This window comes from Larus michahellis, chromosome Z (genome assembly GCF_964199755.1).
Source record: "Larus michahellis chromosome Z, bLarMic1.1, whole genome shotgun sequence".
Taxonomy (NCBI): Eukaryota; Metazoa; Chordata; class Aves; order Charadriiformes; family Laridae; genus Larus; species Larus michahellis.
The window spans coordinates 58,753,593-58,773,689 of NC_133930.1; the positions used below are offsets into that span (position 1 = coordinate 58,753,593).

General features: G+C 37.8%; 1 protein-coding gene across 1 annotated transcript in view; it reads left to right on the forward strand.

The window, feature by feature from the left end:
* The window catches only part of ADAMTS19 (ADAM metallopeptidase with thrombospondin type 1 motif 19), a 147,399-nt gene that overhangs the window by 17,270 nt on the left and 110,032 nt on the right, over positions 1 to 20,097 (forward strand). Inside the window, exon 3 of the mRNA XM_074569395.1 lies at positions 13,129 to 13,294. Within this exon, the coding sequence (XP_074425496.1) occupies positions 13,129 to 13,294 (166 nt within the window). The remainder of the gene's footprint in view (positions 1 to 13,128; positions 13,295 to 20,097) is intronic.

The window sequence follows — 20,097 nt, forward strand, 5'->3', positions numbered from 1 at the left end:
TTAAACTATATATCTGGGTATCTGCTGCCAAAAAAAGAGTGTACAGTGGAGTGCATTTACAATGTGCTGTTGAAGCAATAAATCTGTGAAAAGAATAACGTATGCTTAATTTCAGTAAATAACTTCTTAAAGTTTGGGTTTTTTTCAAAAAGGACAACCTATGAGAGCTTATACATGATATTGTAATGAACCTTCCATGATGTAATGAACGTGCTGGCACATTACTTAAGAGAAACGATTTTCACTACTGTATCTAGTAACATGTTGTACGCCTTACAATACAGGAAAAGTAAGTGGCATCAAAGACTAACAGACAAAACTAGTTACATCTAGGAAAGTGACATGAAAAAAGGTACTTTTGTGAAAACAGAATGTCAGATGTAACAATGACCTTAAAGCAACAAATTGGAAATAACAAATGGTAGGAATTCTGTTACTGCTAATGATCCTATCATGTGTGTGACTTGTTGTGTGCTTTCCCACTTCTTAAAGACTTCATTCCCCATGTGAAGCTGGCTGCCTTTCAATGGAAGATCTACCTTTGGTGTAACTTGGTGTGATTGTTCTGAAGTCCCACTCTCACAAATTTAGCTGGCAGTGTGAGAGGCAGGGTTCCAGTAAATTTTGCCTTGTTTTCAGTGTGACTTGTCTCCATTAATATGGAGAGAAGGCAGTGCTTCAGATGATAAAGAGCATGTTCTTTTTGATAAGTCAGTGTTTTTGAAGGAACCCCCCTCTTTGCTGGAAAGCTCCTGGCCAGTTCTAGAACCCAGCTTGGATGCTTTATATGAACAGGAGGTAAGATCGGAAGCAGCACATGGGGTGTTGACTTTGCTTTAGTGTTAAATTCACAATAAACACAGAATTTCAGGATTTCACAACTGGTTTATCAGTTCTGCTGAGTTCTTCTGGAGACCAAAGGGCAAGTGTGCAGTAGTTGAAAATGTACAGAGTTTTCTGTGAACAGTGGCACAAGCTGAACAAGTGGACTCCATGAGTGACGTGGCAGTATTGTTGCAGGAGTATATAGTCAGTTGATATTTCTAATAAGAAAAACAGAGAGTAGTTGGCATGTGAAGAGGTGGTCCCTTGAACCTGATGACCAGCCTGTAACATTGCACAGAAAGCTGTGGCACTTGGAGGGACTTGTGTCAGATTCATGAGTTTCACTGCTGATCGCAATGACTGAACATCTGATTTTAAAGCACCGTCACAAGTTTAGGAAATCCCATTTTGTAATTTTGTCTAAAAAAGGAACTTAAATGAGAGTGATTAGCATTGATAAATTTTACATATATTATTTGCAAGTTAATTTTGTGTGTAGTGAAAACCTCTTTAATAGTGAGTAGCATAGTGGTTGCTGCTGTGTAATAACATAATTATTCTCCTGCATCTATGTGGATTTTTCAGAGTGAGGAGTGTGTTTCTGTGTGGGTATAGTCGTTGCAGAACACTATAAAATGGCAAGAGAAGCAAAGGTAGTAACTACTTTAGCGTTTTAATGTTATTCTTCAAAAATTACAGATTTTTTAAACAGTATCTCTTTAAGATGGTGATGATGAAAATGAATATACTGTACTGAAACTAGAGAGTTTGTACGTGCTCTGAAATTTGTCTTTAATAAAAAAAGGGGTTCGTACCCTTGTGTTCACCCTTGCAAATTGTGTACCAATGCATAACACACCCTTTTAGGTAATATCTTCATTAAAAAGAGTCGTAACCATACATCATGTAGGCTAAAGCCCATTTGGTATAAAGTCCATGAAATATAAATATGATATCATTATTACACATTTATTATGACAATCACATATTGTATCATGGGGAATACTTCAGCTTTTCGTCTTTGGCATGGATTGTTGTGGATTTAGAAAACTCCACAAGACAGAAGAAAACAAAAGATATGAGAACTTTTATAGTAAACCCAGATACCATGGGACCTATGATAAAAGTGACAACGCTGAAACACAGAACAGCTGCGAAACATGGATAAGGAAATTATAACTTTGTAGTGATACAGATAGGTTTTTGACATAGACCTTTGTTGATACATGTGCCTTTACAGCTTTCTCCTTCCTTTCTTTAAAGCTGGAATTAATTGAAACAGTTTAAAGCTTAGTGTTATTTATGAGAAGTTTACCTATAAGCATTGAAAAGCTTTTCTGAACTGCTTGGAAAAATCACAGTTTGAACTATCTACCCTTACATTAATTTCATACTATCTGTTTTTGTTGTTTTATCACCTTCTGATAGGTGTGCAAAATGCATCCTCTACCTTTAAAGGCATCGTATTGCAGCTGTGCAGACAGGATACAGCTTGACATGAGAATTTCCTAAAGTGCCCTACAAAAATTCTGACTTGTGAGTCTTTATCCTGGAGGTGTGACTACTGATCATTATAAGGTGTGGACTTTGTAGCCTAATGATACAAATTATACTGAATTATTTTTGTACAACTTCCAATAAAATCCAAGTCCGTCACAAAGAATACATTGAACGGAACTGAGACATTTCTGCAGATGCCTTTTGCATAAATTAAAAATACATCCCAAATGTGCAAAGCTAGCTGTGTAACTTAGAGTATTTATACTCTGTAAATGACCAATGTATAAATAAGCCTGTGTTGCATTTTTTTTTTTTTTGTATCTTAGAAGTGCAGTCTGCAGCTTAGAGATACACGTTTCATCTTAGAGGTTTACCTTGTAATCTCAGGTTTTTATCTATGGAAGAGAAATGTGAGCTTCTCATTCAAGTGAGTAGGTTTTTGCAGAGCTGTGGGATTCTTGCAGAGAATACAGCCTGTCACCAGCTTCCCAGTTGAAACTCAAATACCCTTTCTTAGCTTAGCTATGTTTCAGCCAAATGCCATTGGAAGAACCCAAGTCTTTCAACAAGATAGGTGGCACGTCACTAACAACTGAATCACTAACATTCAGAACCTGAAACTATCGTGGGAGGGAAGATTGTAGGCAGTGAGTTTGGAGCATGGCTATGAAACAGTATGTTGCTGGTGAGATATTCTTACCACCAAGTAAATTTGCCGCTGCTCCACCACTCTTCAGTAAGTTGGAAACTGAAAGATACAGAATCCTGTATAGGCCAGATAGAAAGTTTTCTTTTCTAGGTCTGGCAGGAAGAGCTTTCTCCACAATGAGATGAATTCTGTTTTTACTTGAAAAACTATTCTATCTAAGTAAAGTTTTTTAAAAAAGTTAACATAGCATTCATGTTGCAGAGCTAAAAATATAGAATGTCAGTTTGAGCAAAAGTTAATGTTGCTGTTGGAACTTTATTTTGGCAGTGCTGCAGTATGTGCTATCCTGGATTTTTTTTTTTTAAAGTTATGACTTAACTGCACATGTAATAAAATATACATGGTTTCTAATGGAGCTGTGAGTTGGAACTTTTAATTTTTAAGCAAAATTCAGAAAGAATAGGGAAAAGTTGAAGTAGTACTAATAGATTTCCAAAGCATTTTTATGAAAAAGTAAAGGTCTTCAAGGAATTAGTTGTACCTGCATCTTGTTGCATTTTGCCATATATAATGTGATAAGTCTTAAAATGGTATTATTCAATGTTCCCTGGTAATCTTCAGAGTGTACAGCTATACTGAATTGATTTTAAAATCAAGTGGTAGTTCATGTGTTTCCAGTTGGGTTTCATAAACATGAAATGTTTTATGTATGTGAGCATTAATAAATATTCTTAAGGTATTAAAAAACAGAAGTGGATACTAAATTGCCAACATGTTACCATTTTATAGAATGTCTCGTAAGATTACAAGTGATGTAATTTACATCCTCCAGACTAAAACGTACCTTGAATATCCATGGTCTTACAATGCCAGTTGAAGCATAAGGAAATCCTTTCAGTGGTGCCCAGTGACAGCACAAGGGGCAACAGGCAAAAACTTGGACATAGGAAGTTCTATCTAAACATGAGAAGGAACTTCTTTACTTTGCGGGTGGCAGAGCACTGGAAGAGGCTGCCCAGAGAGGTGGTGGAGGCTCCGTCTCTGGAGACATTCAAAACCTGCCTGGACGCGTTCCTGTGCAACCTGCTCTAGGTGACCCTGCTCTGGCAGGGGGTTGGACTAGATGATCTCCAGAGGTCCCTTCCAACCCCTACCATTCTGTGATTCTGTGTGATTTTGTGAAATTCTACTTTGCCCAGAGAAAAGACGCCAATGAGTAATCGAATGGCAGTGCCTTATGTGAAGAAATATAGATAGAATATTGATAGAAATATTGACAGAACAAGAGGGAATGGGTTCAAGCTGCAGCAGGGTAGGTTTAGGCTGGACATTAGGAAAAAATTCTTCACGGAAAGAGTGGTCAGACACTGGAATAGGCTGCCCAGGGAGGTGGGGGAGTCACCATCCCTGAATGTGTTTAAGACTCGTTTAGATGTACTGTTAAGGGATATGGTGTAAGGGAGAACTTTGTAGAGTGGAGATGATGGTTGGACTCAATGATCCCAAGGGTCTTTTCCAACCTAAATGATTCTATGATTCTATGAAATTATTTCTTTTGCTTCACATTACCTCCAAGAAATATGGGCAGTCCAGCTGGCCACACGGGGAGAGGCACACTTTGGCAGTGGAGTCAGGCAAGAAGAAGTATTGCTGGTTAAGATTGTAGGTGGTTTTAGGGATGGAGGTTTTATTTGGAGCAGTTCTGGTTGTGGTGCGTATTGGTAAGAATGGCGTTTGTGGAGTGGAACGGAACAACTGAGATGTGCAAGGGGACTTCAGTCTGTAAGATACAAGTTAAAGTTCAGTTTAATGGGGAAAATGTAGCTGTATCAAAGAAGCCTTTCTTGAGGTTCTAGTGAATGTCTTCAAACTTGGATAAAAATCAACAGGTATTTCACAGTCCTATCAGTTTCAAAGACGTGACTACATATCATATTGTCTCAATTGCCTTGTTTCCAAGGTATGTTAAATTTGTCACAGCTCTCAAGTGATATTTAGGAGGCCGTCAACCTTTTACGGATTTTGAGATTACTAGTAAATATTTCATAACATTGAATCATTTCCAAAGCTATGAACCTCTCGGCTTCTTTGAGCTCTGCTCTGCTGAAGGACCGCAATGGACTTAACCAACAATGTCTGTAAGCGCTTGCAGTGCACGGTTCACAAGGATAGTGTTTGTGTGTTACTCATTATAAAGTGGAAAAAAAAAGGATGCTTTTTAAAATAAGTGTCAAAGAAAGTGGAGTCTATAAGTCATGGAAGGTTAAATAACCCCCTGTCCACCCTTCAGTACCTTAGGATCTTAATAGTTTCTTTTCCATATTTTTCTTATCATAATTGTTACTAATGGTTTTGGTATTTTTTTAAATATTTTTATAATTATAATTTGATATATTTTTATAATGGTCTTGATATATAAAAGAAAGCTAACTAGTTTTACTTTTGCATCTTGTCAGCCTTTTTCATAGTCTAGAACTTGAATCCTTCCTGCATGGCAAATAACTCTTTATTAGTGCTTTTTGACTTGCAATCTTGTAAATAAGCAGATGGGAGGAGGAGGAATTGTTCTCTTTGTTTCCACTGCAGTTAAAGTTTATGCATACTGTGAAGCTACTGGCACCAGTTCTCTACTGGAGTTTGCTGTAGGCTGTCAGCATACAAACCACATGTTTGATCTGCTCTTACGTTCTTTCTTGTCATCTATTACACACTATCAGAGAGAGGATACTGTACAGCGTGGACCTTTGTTCTGACCCCGTCCAGTTGTTCATAGATACTTAATATAGATGTGATTGTGTTCTTAATGTTGTCCATCAGCAATTTTATGAGTGGTGCAGATGATCAGCCAGCCTGGCAAAACAGGGTGAGAACAAATTTGGTAGATGGAAAATTTTCTTGAGAAACAGGACGTCAAGATTCTGAAAAAATGGTGCAATTTACATATTTTTGTTGAAAGACTTCACTGTAAAAATCTCTTGAGAAATGAAAATATTTCAGATGTGGTTTCCAAACAGTAAAGGCACAAATCTAAAATCTGTTTTACATACTTACATTCAATAAAGCTAACATCTGAAATAACTGGTAACATGTTACGATAGATCTCACACTTGTGTTACAAAATCATTTATTGCACGCACAGCCTTATTAAAATGTTTTTATTGTGGATGTAGTCAATGATTGTTTGTGGTCATTTCTTAAGCAGGCTGTACTTTGTTTAGGTATTATCCTGCACTGTGAAGACAGTTTAAAAATCATAGCAAATAGTAGCATATTGGCAATTTAAGCAGCGCTTGTACCTAATACAGCACTAATTTCTAATGATGTGTTTATAGAGGAAGTCTTAGGTCTAAAAAAGGAAGTATTTCTGGCTAGGAAACATGAAATTTGGAATCTGGAGGAAATGCCAAACATCTTAGGGTTTGGCTGGCAGTGAATTAATAGGCAAGTGGAAATTCGATGGGTAACAACAACAGACCCTCTGGCTGGACCTGATGTCTATAGTTCCTTTATCCATTGATCTCCTTCATTTTCTTTTCAACAAATGAGATTCCTTTGGATTTGTGTCCTTTCCATGATAAGCTTACACTTCACTCTCCGCCGTCAGCGTGAGAGATTCTTGCTCAGTTGAGTAAGATTATGTGAATAGTCGCACCTGTTGAAATGTGTCAGGATATGCAAACCCATCTCAATTTTGCATGCTTCACTATTCTACTTCATTCATACCTAAAAAAATTAAGAACTCTTTTTGCATGTGATTTTCCTAGAGATTCAGGTAGTGTGTATCTTAAAACAGACTGGAAGCGGAGGAGTTTGGAAGAGTTTAAAAGCCACAGAAAAGTTGTTTCTACAGATCTTAAGTGTGGGGGACAACACCTGAACTCATGCTCTTAACTCAGTAGTCTCTGTATAACAGGACTATAAGGTATGGCGTTGTGCATGTATGTGTCTTTCCTTAGGGTGCAGTCCTACCATTAAAAAAAAAATCCCAGAAGGGATTGGATTGAATGCTATGTCAGCAGCTGAAAGCCAGTCAACACAGATAATACTGACTCTCTCACTGCTGTGACTTCTCCTACCTCTATGCAGCAGAGTGGAGTGAGCAGGTTGATAGAGAAAACCTCTAGGAGAAATAAAATGTGTACGCTGTGCAAAACCCAGAAATGCAGTTAATTGAAGACAGAAGTTGCTGGCACTTATGGATTGTTTCTTCAGTCTTCAGCAGTGAAGGTACTTAAAGATGGAAAGCTGTAGTGTGTTTGAATAACAAGAATATGTGAAGTTCTTACCCTGTTATTTACGCAGTTTGAAAAGTTGTTAGAACTTGCCTTGTTATATGCATTAGTAAGAGCTGGAGACTTTTATTTTTGTTGTGTTTCGGCTGGAATCAGGTCCTGATAGCATTGTTAGAATCATGATACTAAATTTAGTCTGAAATTTTAAAATTATAGAGGAAAACCTTCTTCAGAGTGGGACACAGATATGCAAATTAAAGATTTTGCCTCTTTAGTCCAGAATAAATCTTCAGTTCTGGGACATTTTGCAAATAGTACAAAGATTACCAGAATGTGTTCCAAAACTAGTAAGTATTGAAGTAGTAAACAAGAATTAGTCAACAAGAATTGAAGAAAACCTTTCATTTTTATACTGCAGATGACTTTAATATTTTGGTGCTGATGGTTGTGATAGATGTACATTTTCTACATCTGATAGGGATGCATTTTTCCTGTGACAAGTATTGCTATGTGCCTTGGACAGTATGGTGGGAGTGTGGAGAAGTACAGTTTCGTACAGCCTGTCCTTTCACGCTCTGTGCATCTGCTTCACGAGACAGTGGAGAGTAGAATGCAGGGAAAATTTTCCCAAGAATCATGACATGAGAAGTCTATGTCCATTTATTACTGAAATCTAGCTTAAGATGCCTCTGGAATAGGATGAAGAGACAAAAGAGTAGTGAGAAAACAGGAAAGGTGTAACATGGTGGGAATTCACTTTGGGTTAGAATTAGGAAATTTTGAATCTACTGCTCGTTTAGGGGAACACACCATTATTAGGTACGCCTGTAAGCATGCAGCTGGTAGTAATAACCTGCAAGAGGGGGACAGGTATGTAACTCTGTATGGATGGCCTCTGTGGGATGACACCAGGGACTGCCCTGTGCTGGCCACTGCTGCTTCCAGCTGGCCCCAGCGGACCCGCTGCAGGCCACAGCTGAGCCCCTCAGCCACGATGGCAAAGCCCCTGGGAAAATGAAAGGGTGAAACACTGCTCAGCAGTATAAGGAGTGGGGAGAAAAAGTGAGAGAAAACATCCCTGCAAACGCCAATGGTAGAGGAGGAGGAGGTGGTGCTCCAGGCGCCAGAGCAGATATCCCCACTGCAGGTCCTCCATGTGGTCCTCCATGGGGAGGACCAGGCCAGAGCAGGTGTGCGTGCCCTGAAGAATACTGCAGGCCTTGGAGAGCCTACGCTGGAGCAGGCTTATCCTGAAGGACTGCAGCCTGTGGAGAGAGAGGACAGATAAAGTGTGAGGATGAGGGAGCAACAGAGAGAAAGTGTTATGTCCTGACCATACCCCCTGTTCCCCACCTGTGCTGCCCAGGGTGCAGGGGGAAGGTGTGGTTTTCATTTGTTTTTGGTTGTCATTACCCACATCTGTTTTGATTGGCAATAAATTAACTTAACTTTCTGCAAGTCAAGTTTTATTTGCCCATGATGGTTATAGCTAAGTGATCTCCCTGTCCTTATCTTGACCCATGAGGTTTTTTTTAATCTCGTTTTCTCTCCCTGTCCTGTTGGGGAGGAGGAGTAGGGGAGCGGCTGGGTGGGCATCTGGCAGCTGACCAAGGTCAACCCACCAAAATGATGAATTGTTTAGTGAATGAAATATTTTGCTTTGACATGTCAAGCCACAGGGTTAGAAACTGCTACTACATGAGCGACTAATGATAAATTATAGACCGCTGAGACTCATCCCTTGGAGCTGGCAAACTACTTTGTTTAAAAAAGTAAAAAAAGCCTTAATGTTCTGACATTTCTTTGAAGTCTGTGTTGTGTCTTCTTCATTTATTATTGCTTTTCAGCAAAAACAGCACAACATATTGGCAAAATCCTATTTCACAACTGTCTTGTGGTATGTAAAGTCTCCTTTTCAACACAGTATTATCTTAGCCCTATCTCTTCTTTGGGATATTAAAATGGTAATGACTTGATCTTTGACTGTAGTACATGCTTGTGGATATTCTTCTGTCATCCCATTTTTTTTGTGCTAATGTTAGCAGGAGGAATATATTTTCTTCTTTTATTACTTCTCAATTCTGGTTCTTAGGAAAACATATTCATTTTTCTAACATTTCTTTGCTGTTTTATTCATATAAATTCTGCAAGAAACAATATTATGTTCAGAATCTGCATTGTTTCAACTTTAAATGATAACAACTTTGAATTGATATGCAAAGAAGGGTATATAAGAGTTAAAAGAAATCTTTGCCAGTCTTGACATTTTCTGTCTTATACCCAGTATCTGGTAGCTATATGCATAGGTGGTCTTCACAAATTTACTCTCTTTTGTGTTTGTGTAACTTCTCATGGTAATACAACTGTATTAGAAACAGTAGACTGACTTCAGGTTTTCATAGGATACATGGCAATGTCAAATCCTTATATATGCTCCAAATAGGAAAAAAAGAAATTGTTGTCCTTTTGGGAAAGAAATATTGGGCAGAAAAAGGTAGCATGAATGTTCTAATGCAGATGTTAGAAATAAGATGGCATAGCAGTTTCTGTTATAAGTCTTTTACCAGATGCAGTTACACAGAATATTCAGGTATTTTTCATTATTTGTCCCTCATCTATGATAATTCCAATTGGATGTAAGAAAAAACCCCATCTTTTATATTTCAGAAGAATTCTTATCTGACTACTTTTTGTGTTTATTAGCATATTTCACATGTGAACTATTTTTATTTTAGGTAAGACAAAAAGTTAGTTTTTATTCAGGGATGATGTTTCAACATGGCTTTTTTGTGTTTCTTTTAAGAAAGTGAAAAGTCTTGATATGATAAGAATGTATGTTGTGGAAAGCACTGATTTATGAGGGCAAGCGTCCACTTTAAAATACATGTTGTGGATGTGAGTCCATTTCAGAGTGTCCATACTTAGTCCCATGTAATGCTTTACATGCTCATTTGGCAAAGTTTGCCTCGTACTTAAGATCTCACTCTACTGCATAAACTAAATAAAATGCAGAGCAAGTACCCATTTCATCCTTACTTAGGAGGTCCGAGGATTTTTTTGCCAAATGAGGTTGTCCTGGGCTTGTGCTCTACTGAGATGGACGTGTGCTACATTTAAGTTTTGTTTTATTTCAGGCAAGAAACTTGAAAATGCAGGGATACATGACTGCAGGGGGAAGAATGGCATGTTATGTTACCTTTGCATGAGATAAGCCCACCATCCTGGTAGCCTTTTCAGTTGCAGCTGTGAGCCGTGGTAGCTTTTCAGATGAAACTGGTGGGAGGTGGATCAGTTCCTCAGAACTCACTCACAGTTCTACCCCAGATGCATATTATTTTTTTACTTTTTTTTAAAATACTTGTTTTGCTGTGCGTTTCCATGACAAGGAGATTTTGCCATTTGAACTGTCTGAAGCCTGTATTTGGCTGTGTCATCCAATATCTGAAAGCACATTGAAACTGTGGTGCTTTAATGCATGGCTTTGATTTTCTCTGATTTCTGTGTATAGTTCAATGGCAGAAGATCTTCTTAACTCCACTTCTAATGATTATGAAGAAGTAAGGACATGGTTGCAATGGGTGTGGCTTCATCTTCCCCTTTCTACCTGTGAAATCGATAAAGAGATGGAGAAATAGTCACTTTCTTTCAAAAGCAATCAAAATTATCACAAAGATTATTTGGTTATCCTGTTTTGTCTGTAAATTACAGATTTGAATATGTATAGCTGAGGTTAATTTTAGTCAGTAAACTTTACATCAGTGTTCAGCTCTTTGACTTCTGACTCAGGAGACTGGCAATTTTCAGAGTTCTCTACCAGTGGATTAACCCTCAGTTTATGGAAGGAGCTAAAAGAAAACATAAGCTGTCAGTGGTCCTAGCACAGTTTCTCAGTATGTCCAGTTGGCTATCTGAAGAACAGCATCTTAAAGCCCTGGTTTCATTTTGCAGCAAAGAGAATGAAGACAGAAGAAATATGACAAATATGCTATGACTGAGTCTTTGTTCAAGGTGGACTAAGGCCTTGTTTTTTGTAGGTGGACAGGGGAAACCTGCAGCACCACGTGATGGGCTGCTATTCCTGTTCTATATCCAGAGTTTATCAGCATCTTTCATAGGCTAAAGAATGATTTTAAAAAAATAATAACCTATACCTCAGTGAAATTCAGCATTAGACATAAAAATCAAACGCAAAATAGTTTATCCATTTTACTAGTATTTGAGAACTATGCTTTTAAATAAAATTTAATTTAATGTCATTTATAGTTTATGTTAGAAAAGTTAATTGTTACGTAAAAGTAACATTATTCAAGATACACGGAATTGGTATCTGGTAGGTGTACGGATAGTCCCTAGTAATACTTAAATAGCTAATCTTCTAGATGTGTAACATTTAGAAGTTCATGATGAAGATAAACTGACCTAAAATGTAAGTGCAAAAAAGGAAACGGAGCAGCCAAACAAACCCAGCTACTTTTATGTTTCTGTACAATGTTAATGATGACCTTTCAACATCTGTTCAGCATTCTGCAGCTAGTGTAGCTGATTGAAAAATTAAATACGTGTATTCACATTTATTTTATGGAAATGCGTGGAGAGATTGTGTTGTTTTTCTTTTTCTTTTTAAAGTAATGCCCACTTATGTTTGAAGGAAATTGTATTTTGTCCGACCTATAAAATTTAATTTTGTTTTCTTGCTTGGATTGGAATTTCTTTTTGATGATTTATCCATATGTCAGGCAGGATATCCAATGTGATAATAGCATCTACATAATTCTAGAAGAAACAAAATTCTTTTCTGTTTCTCTCCTGTCATACTACATGGAAGCGTACAGAAGAGCTCTTTGCTTCTCTCAGCCGGAAGTACCAGATTGTTTTCATTCTGCAGGAAAACTGTTTAATAGGTTTTTAAGTTTAGAGAATGAGAAGGTTAACTGTTGGCCTTGCTGATGTCATTTTCTAGGAGGAAAAACCCCCACAAACCCTTGATTTCTCCAGCTTTAGTCCTGATAGCAACTTGTGTGTGTTGGCAGCTTAATAATTTGAGCCGAGTTAGATTTGCATGGTATTTATATATAAATACATTTTATAGTGTGGGTTTTTTTTAACTTTGCCTGCACTCTTGTAATATTAGATATGCATGTGGTGTGTTAGCTTTTTACATATCTCCAGAGGTCCCTTCCAACCCTATGGTTCTATGACTCTATGATATGTTTATAGAATCATATAATCCTAGAATTGCCTAGGTTGGAAGGGACCTTTCAGATCATCTAGTCCAACCACCAACCTGACAGAAACCATCACCAAAAACATATTTCTAAATATGTTGGGGTGGGGGGTAAGCTAACCAACTAAATGGCTGTATTAAAATGTTTTTCTGTTTTAGCTGCTGGCAATGAAGGAGGAATTGCTGCGCTTTTTTTATACCTTTTTTTTTTTTTAATTTGAAGAAGTGTAAAAGGAGCATAAAAAAATGTCTTTTCCAGCTTCACATCTGTTCAGGATATGTTCTTATGCCCTAAATTATTCCTGTTATTTCATTAAATATGGTTATCTAAAAATGTTACAATACACTGAGAAATAAAATTAGTGTATAGACTTTTCTGTACATGCTGTACATATTTAAATGACCCTGTGGGTCTCCCAGAGCAAACTTTTAACATTCCAGATCTTTTACCGTGCATCTGCTACTGGCATGTAGCCACCCACCCACACAGATTTAGTTGAAATAAATGAAATTTATTCTAGTTCACTTCAGTAGAAAGGCTTGTAAAACATAAAAGTAGTCACTTTGCTGGTAAGGTTACTAAAAAAAAAGGGTTTTCTTAAATGGAGTTTTGTGGGGTTTTTCTTCTGCAGGACTGTGCACAGCTTCATGCTTACTTAAATTTTTATCTTATGTGTTCCTTTTGTTTTCCTTTGCAGATGGGGTTTATACAGATTAATGAGGACTTCATATTTATTGAGCCACTCAATCGCACTTTGGCTGTGACAGGTCATGCACACAGGGTGTACAGACGAAAAAGGTCCGTAGAGGAGAAAATTACTGAAAAGCCAGCTGCTCAGAATCAGTACTGTGGTGTTGTTACAGGTAATATACAAATCTTACTGAAACGATCTAATGTAGCAGACATATTTTTAAGGTGTTTAGATAGTAGTTAAATCAACCCCCAACAAAAGCATTATTCTGCAAGTATTCTAGCAGTAATTTATGGTGGACTTTGAGGTGTCAAGCTGAGGCTGCCAGTTGTTGAAAGAGGGAAATGTCCACTGAGGAATACACACTGCCTCTTAATGTCCAATTATATTTGAAAGTAGGAATATTCAGGTCATTTTTTTACTTCACCTTAATAATTACAACCTATTTCTTGTCCCTCTCTGTCTTCGTAGTTGCTTAATAACTCACTGCGTGCAGTGCTTAATTTTCTGTTTTAAAACATTAGCACAGTTCATCCCAGTTTCGGACAGTAACAAGTCTTGAATTTCCAAATGGGTCTGACACTGAATTGAAATAATGGTTATAAGCGTGTTGTTGTTCTATGACTGACACTTAAAGAACTGTATGAAACAATCCTAATGCATCTTCCTCAATGGCGGGTAGAAGAAGTTGATGTAGAAGGGTTTCAACAAAAATTTGGCACATAGTGATAACTTAATAGGTTCAATGGAAAGGGGAAAAATGCCTTTTGTGAAAGATGATGTTCTGGTGTTCCTGGTTCATCATTCTTCAAAGAATAGAGGACATCTCAGTCTTTTGACCTCAGGATAAGCTGGAGATGTTTTTATTGTTGTTGTGAGAAATTATTTTTTCACCAGGAAATAAACTGGAATGACTGCACGCTTATAGGCTTTTTCATGTTTCCTAACCTAGTATAAGTGAGATACTGACAAAGTGGAAGGAAACAGCAGAGGTTCACTGACATGGCAAGGGACCTGGATTATATGACATTTGGAGTGAGGCAGAAGAAACTGGGTTATTTCAAACAGGTAAAGAAAGGTAAAGGAAGGATGCAGCTGTGGAATTCCAGTGCCTAAGGGGCTGCACAGAGAAGATTAAGCCAGACTTTCCTTAGAGGTATGCTATGACAGGATGGAAGACAACTTGCACTCAAGGAAATTTCAATTGGACATAAGGAAAAAAAACTCAGCAAGAATGCTTAGCACTGGAAGAGTTTTCGTAGAGAGGCTGTGGAGTCCGCACCCTCAGACATTTAAAAAACATAGCTAGACATGGAGATAGCTCTGAGAGAGCTGATCTCTCTTTGATGCTTGCCCTGACTAGAGCAGGAGGTTGGCCTAGCTGCCCTCTGGAAATCCCTTCCAGCCAAAACTTTTCTGTGGCTGGTGGTTTTCCCTCAGCATTTATATTGCACTGTCTGTTTTATATGGTTACAGAATAAATATGATAGGTTGGGGTTTTTTTTTCCATTTTGCAAGCATTGTTTCTGTAATTAGGCATCCATCCACAGGTTGAAATCAAAGATGAATTAGCAGTAGTTTTTTGTAGTTTTTAAGATTTGTAGTTATTAAGAGAGACTAAGTAAATGACATGTGACTTCCTTCAGCAGGCTCTATATTTCTCTTGTAGGCATTGTATTACATTGCCACTGCTTACGTAAAAGTGAAATTTTCTATATTAGCAAAAGTAAAGTAAAGCTGGTTATTCTTCCTTATATAAGTGAGTTAGAGCATGTGTGCCTGCATGCATTTGGGAGTGAGAAAAAGAAAATTAAAAGTATGCGTGAAGTGTGCACTGGGAAAGGGGAGAGGGGCATCTGATAAATAGCAAACCATGATGTGTATGAAAATGATGCAAACTCTTCTGTAAGGACAATATTTTGTGTCATGTTCATTACCAGTCATCCTTTCACTTTGTCTTATGCTCTAAAATGGGAGAGTTAGCTTTTTCTGTTCTAATAATCTTATGCCCAAGGCTCTGACTTGGTGCAAATAGTCTGTCAACAGAGATTCAAATATTTACTTGAAATAAGTTTCATTATCTCTACTACCAGACTGAAATTTCAAAATAACTCAAGCTGTGCATAACTGATTAGCACCTGCTGGCATAACCTTATTGCCAGGGGGGTATAAATGTCTGCAGTTTCTAACTGGTGTTGTTGTATCAGCAAGACCAGTCCCTCACTCTGCTGCTACAGTTATTTTAGTAAGAGGGGTTGCAGTAAGTTACATGCGTAAAAGCTCTGTCTATGCTAGGGACAGTTTGCTGGTGTGACATGCAGTTGGCTAATATCATCAAAACATTCATGGTAGGGGCACAGCCTTAAAGGTGGGTTAAAGCAACAAAAATAAACCTTTCCAGCAATATTTGAGAATTTTAAGTCAAATCCCAAACTGAGAAGGTCAGTAAAAAAAGCAGATGAGTATATGGGGCTGTCTGATACTCTGAGGTGGTGCACAGCTGCCTTTGGTAGAGCTGTAGCTGTGTGACACAGAGAACGATTATCTCAGCAGCATGGCAACTTCTCAGCGGTATGGATTTGTCTTACAAAAGGATGTCTTGCTTCTACAGTACGCGTGTGTCAGAATAGGTGCTCTGGGACAGGTATTTATCCTGCTGGTTTTGAGCCAAATTGATCTCAAAGACTGGCTACCTATCAAGCAAACGTGTATTGCCAGTGACGAATTGTAATTATTAGAAGGAATGAATGTTTGTGCTGGAGGTGTTGAAGGATCGCTATTGGAAATAATAGCTTTTCATGCAGAACTCACAGAGGCAATCAAAGAAGGTATTGTTTGTTGTCCGTTACTGTTGTGGGCTGGATTGAAAGATCCTACACAGCCAAACTTGTTTGGAGAGAACAAAGAACTCGTTTTTGTGAATGGGGTGGATTTTTCTTACTAATTAGGGGAGGGAGCGAATTGTACCAACAGAAGCAGATTTTTGAGAGTGTGCGTGTATATCCTTTTGTTGAATGTGCGTGTGATTTATTTACACATTGTGAGGCAGTTGCACATAAACAGACCTCACAATCCACACCTTTCTTTAGCACATGGTCCGTGAATCCTTTCAAAACAACCAGTTCACAAGTGCATTACAGATGAAGTGTGAGGGAAGCAGTTGCTATTAGAGCAAAGGGCCATGTTGGAAAGCTAAGCTCTTTTCCTTCTGCCTGATCTGAAGCACTTGTTCCAGGCTGAAGCTGTTTGTACAGTGAACCTAAGTCATGGTAAAGGTATGGGGCACTTTGGGAAAAAAAAACAAAACAGAATAAAATCTTCCCCTTTTCACACAGACTAGTGAGCGAGAGCTCTTATCCAGGATTCAGTAGATCTGAATTTTGAGTCCCTTCTGAGGGACTGGAAGCCTCCTCTTGTACTTCTCAGTTCTGGTGATAAAGAATATACTGTTCTGATTTATAAGCAGATTGTGCTTCTCCTCTTAGAGTGATGCCATATTGCAGGAAAAGCCTGCTAGTTTCACTGGATGAAAAGCAGAAGTTTGACTTTATGGGATGTAGACTGGGCAGTCAGCTGGGAGAGCTATCTTGGTTCTTGCTCTACAGCCTGTTCCCATGCAATAATCATGAAATAAAATGCACACACAGTCTTGGTCATAGGTCTAGATCTATGAGATTGCAGTAGATGGAGACTGGTGGGGTGCTTGATTTATTTGTTTCCATTCCTTGTGTCAGAAACAAGTTGTCGCGCTGCATTAAGACATTTAAATCCCTATCCAAACTACAGTGGAGGTGTAGCTCGTGGCTTCCTAAGCTCCTAAATATTCCCTACCCAGACAGAATACTGCAACTTCCATGTGGCTAGGGTACCCATTTTCTTTTCCCTGGGTAAAGAAAGCCTGGGGAGTGATGGTGGTTGCTCTGTACGCTGGGCCTCAATGTGGATGTACTCAGGGAATGCTCTTGTGCCTGAGGAGTTTAAGTGTTCACGAGTCCTGTAGTCATAGCCTGTTCTTAATGTTGGCCCAGGCAACCTGAATTTACAGCAGCTAGATTTTAATCTCATTCAGTTTTTTTGGAGGGGATTTTTGTTGTTTTGTTAACACTTCTTGTTATTTTCTCTGAATTGCCTATTGAATGTCAAATGTACTTGCTGGAGTACTGCAGTATTTGTAGCTTTCCGTTCAGTGAACTGAGTTTAAGTAATAAATGGATGTGGAATCCTCATATTTTCTGTAGCTGCACAAAACATAGAAGTCTTACTGCACAGAACCATCCTGGAGCATTTATTTTTTATTTTGCCAATGTAATTAAGTTTTTAAAATGAATTTATGCATCTTTAATCCCAACTTTTATTCAGTTAATCTGACTTTTTTCTTGTTAGCATAGGCATTATTGATGTAGTTATGTTTTTTTATAGCAGTTATAATCTCTTACATACTGTACCTTCAATAATGAGCAATTCTTTGCAATTTTTACTTATTTATGAGTATGTAAAGAAACAAGTGTTTTTGCTTAAAGCCTGTTTTGCCTCTTATCTGGCAGTAATCATGGCAGTTGTTTGAATACCACTGGTACCAAAATTACTAATTCAATTTACTTAAAGGTCTTAGGGAAGAGCTAAAATTTTCAGATAGATGAGATCTCATGCGATGGGGAATTCTGCCAGCAATTTGAGAAAGGTTGGCTGGCCAAGAACAGATTGTCCCTTGCTTTGTTAGCCTGGCAAATGATGGGCGCTGCCCCTTGCAGCCAGCTTGTCTACAGAGCTGTGCGGTCCACTGCAATCCTGAAAGACAGAGGTTTCGACAGCTTATGGGACTGTGGTGACCTTAGTGTTTAGTGCAGTGCTGTATTTTAATGTGGGCTGCTTGCTGTCAATTCTGAATAAAAATGCACCGCTAGCTAAAACTTTCAGAGAGGTGTGTTAGCAGACTTCTCTCAACAGCCATGCTAATATTAAATTTAAAGTTTTCAACCGCTAGCTGCTGTTTTTTACAAAGAAGTGAACAATGAATAAACTGTGTTGCTGGAAACTGCACTGGAATCAATCACTGCTCCTAGGAGGAAGGCAGATTGACCAGATGGCTCATGAGAGATCTTATTTAACCCAAATGAGTTTGCTGTTTAAACTTAGATCTATAGCCTACTCTTGCAGCATTAGATGCTTGTATGGTAAGTCATAGTTGTACAGCTTATAGGGTGTGGGGGTTTTTGGCACAAATCCCGACACTGAAGTTTCATTAAAAATTATTCTCAAAAGAGTGATGAAAACACACATAATGTTTTATAAACTAGGCTGTAGATCCACAGTTAGCAAACACAAGTAAAGCTAGAGGCTGGCTGTATGTATAAGGCTAAGCAAGTGTCTTGGGTCAAAATGAGAGAAATGAAAATTAATGTTAGATAGCTTATGAATATGCAAGTTGTTTCTACTTCTAGGCAATCAAACACCCAATATTAATTTCTGGAGAATATCTACTTTTTTTTTCTTTTAGGAAATTTGTATGCTTATCAGTGTTAGTAAGTCTTACATTGTCATCACTTGTACAGGAATCAGTAAGCACTTCTCAAATGTAGTGGGATGGACTAAATCACATGTATAATCTTTAACAAATGTCTACAGAAAAAGAGAGACAACCATTTTAAGCATGGATGCTTTATACTTTTCACATTGAAAAGTATACATCTACATTATATTTACATTAAATCAATATTACACATACATTTATATTAAATCACAGATCTATCTTCCAGTGGTATCTTATCTGTTAAAGTTAATTTGTGAGTTCATTGACTTTTAAGGCATATTTTTAGCACTTTCCTGAAGAGTGACTTATTTTTTGGAGAGTAGTCACGTGTTATAAAATGAGCTGCAGGAACTTTCCTATTAGATTAATTGCAAAACATTTCCTCAAAATTTCTGAATATTTGATTGTTTCCAGAACATGTGTTTATAATTGTCATCTCAAGCATCACTTTTGTTGTAAACAGAGAGCCCAATTGTGGAAGCTGGAAAAAATTTCACTTGATTTCAGTGACTTCAATGAGATCAGTCCCAGAAGTTTTATGTCCTTTCAAGGGGATCTAACAGAATTTGGCTGTTACAACAGGGAGTTTCATTTTATATTTTGTTTTAAATTAAATTATTTCAAATATCATTGCTAACTGCTGTATGCATATCTGACCACCTTCTGGCTTGAACTGTTTCTGTGTCATTTGCTTCTCTTTTTCCGTATGTACTGTAGTAGTAATGGGGATTTGTTGTGTTTTTGGAGGGGAAACTTAAAATTAACAAGAGCAGTAACCTCTAGTTTACCATAAATGTAACATGTTTTCAATTTGGAGCTTTGTGTAGGTTTAGAAGTGTGTTTCCAGGGTTTGGTTTTGTTGTTTTAATTTAGGTGCTTAAATGACCACAGCACTGACTTTGAAGTCATGTTAGTAAAACTTTTTTTTGTTTCCAACAAACCTATATCCTATGTATCATTCTCTGTCATTCATCTGAAATATTCTTTCATCTTTGCAAATCCGTGAATTGTTCTGCGTATTTTCTTAATACTGAATTTGGGGCAAATCTGTATTTGCCGTCTTTAATGCTAAGGTACAATTGCATCAAGATGTTTTCTGCGTGATTTATGAAGACGAGCAGTTAACAATTCTGCAATCTCAACAAGACTATTTTTCTGTCAAACCTAACATGAATTTAGTTTTGTCCCACAAACCAAACTAGGAGGCAAAAACTCTTTTATAAATGTGTTAGGTGAAAGGATGCAAAGAATCTGACTGACTTTATTTGAGCAGATGGATAAGATTCCTGTTTTCTTGGTGTGAACTAACATTTATATGTAGTACCTGCCTTCAGTCTGAGCCTTAGCGTTGGCAGTGCTAAGTAAGCGTGTATTAAAGTTCATAGCTATTACATTCCGCGTACTCAGAGTTATACCATAATAACTCTGGTTAGCAAATCCTGAAT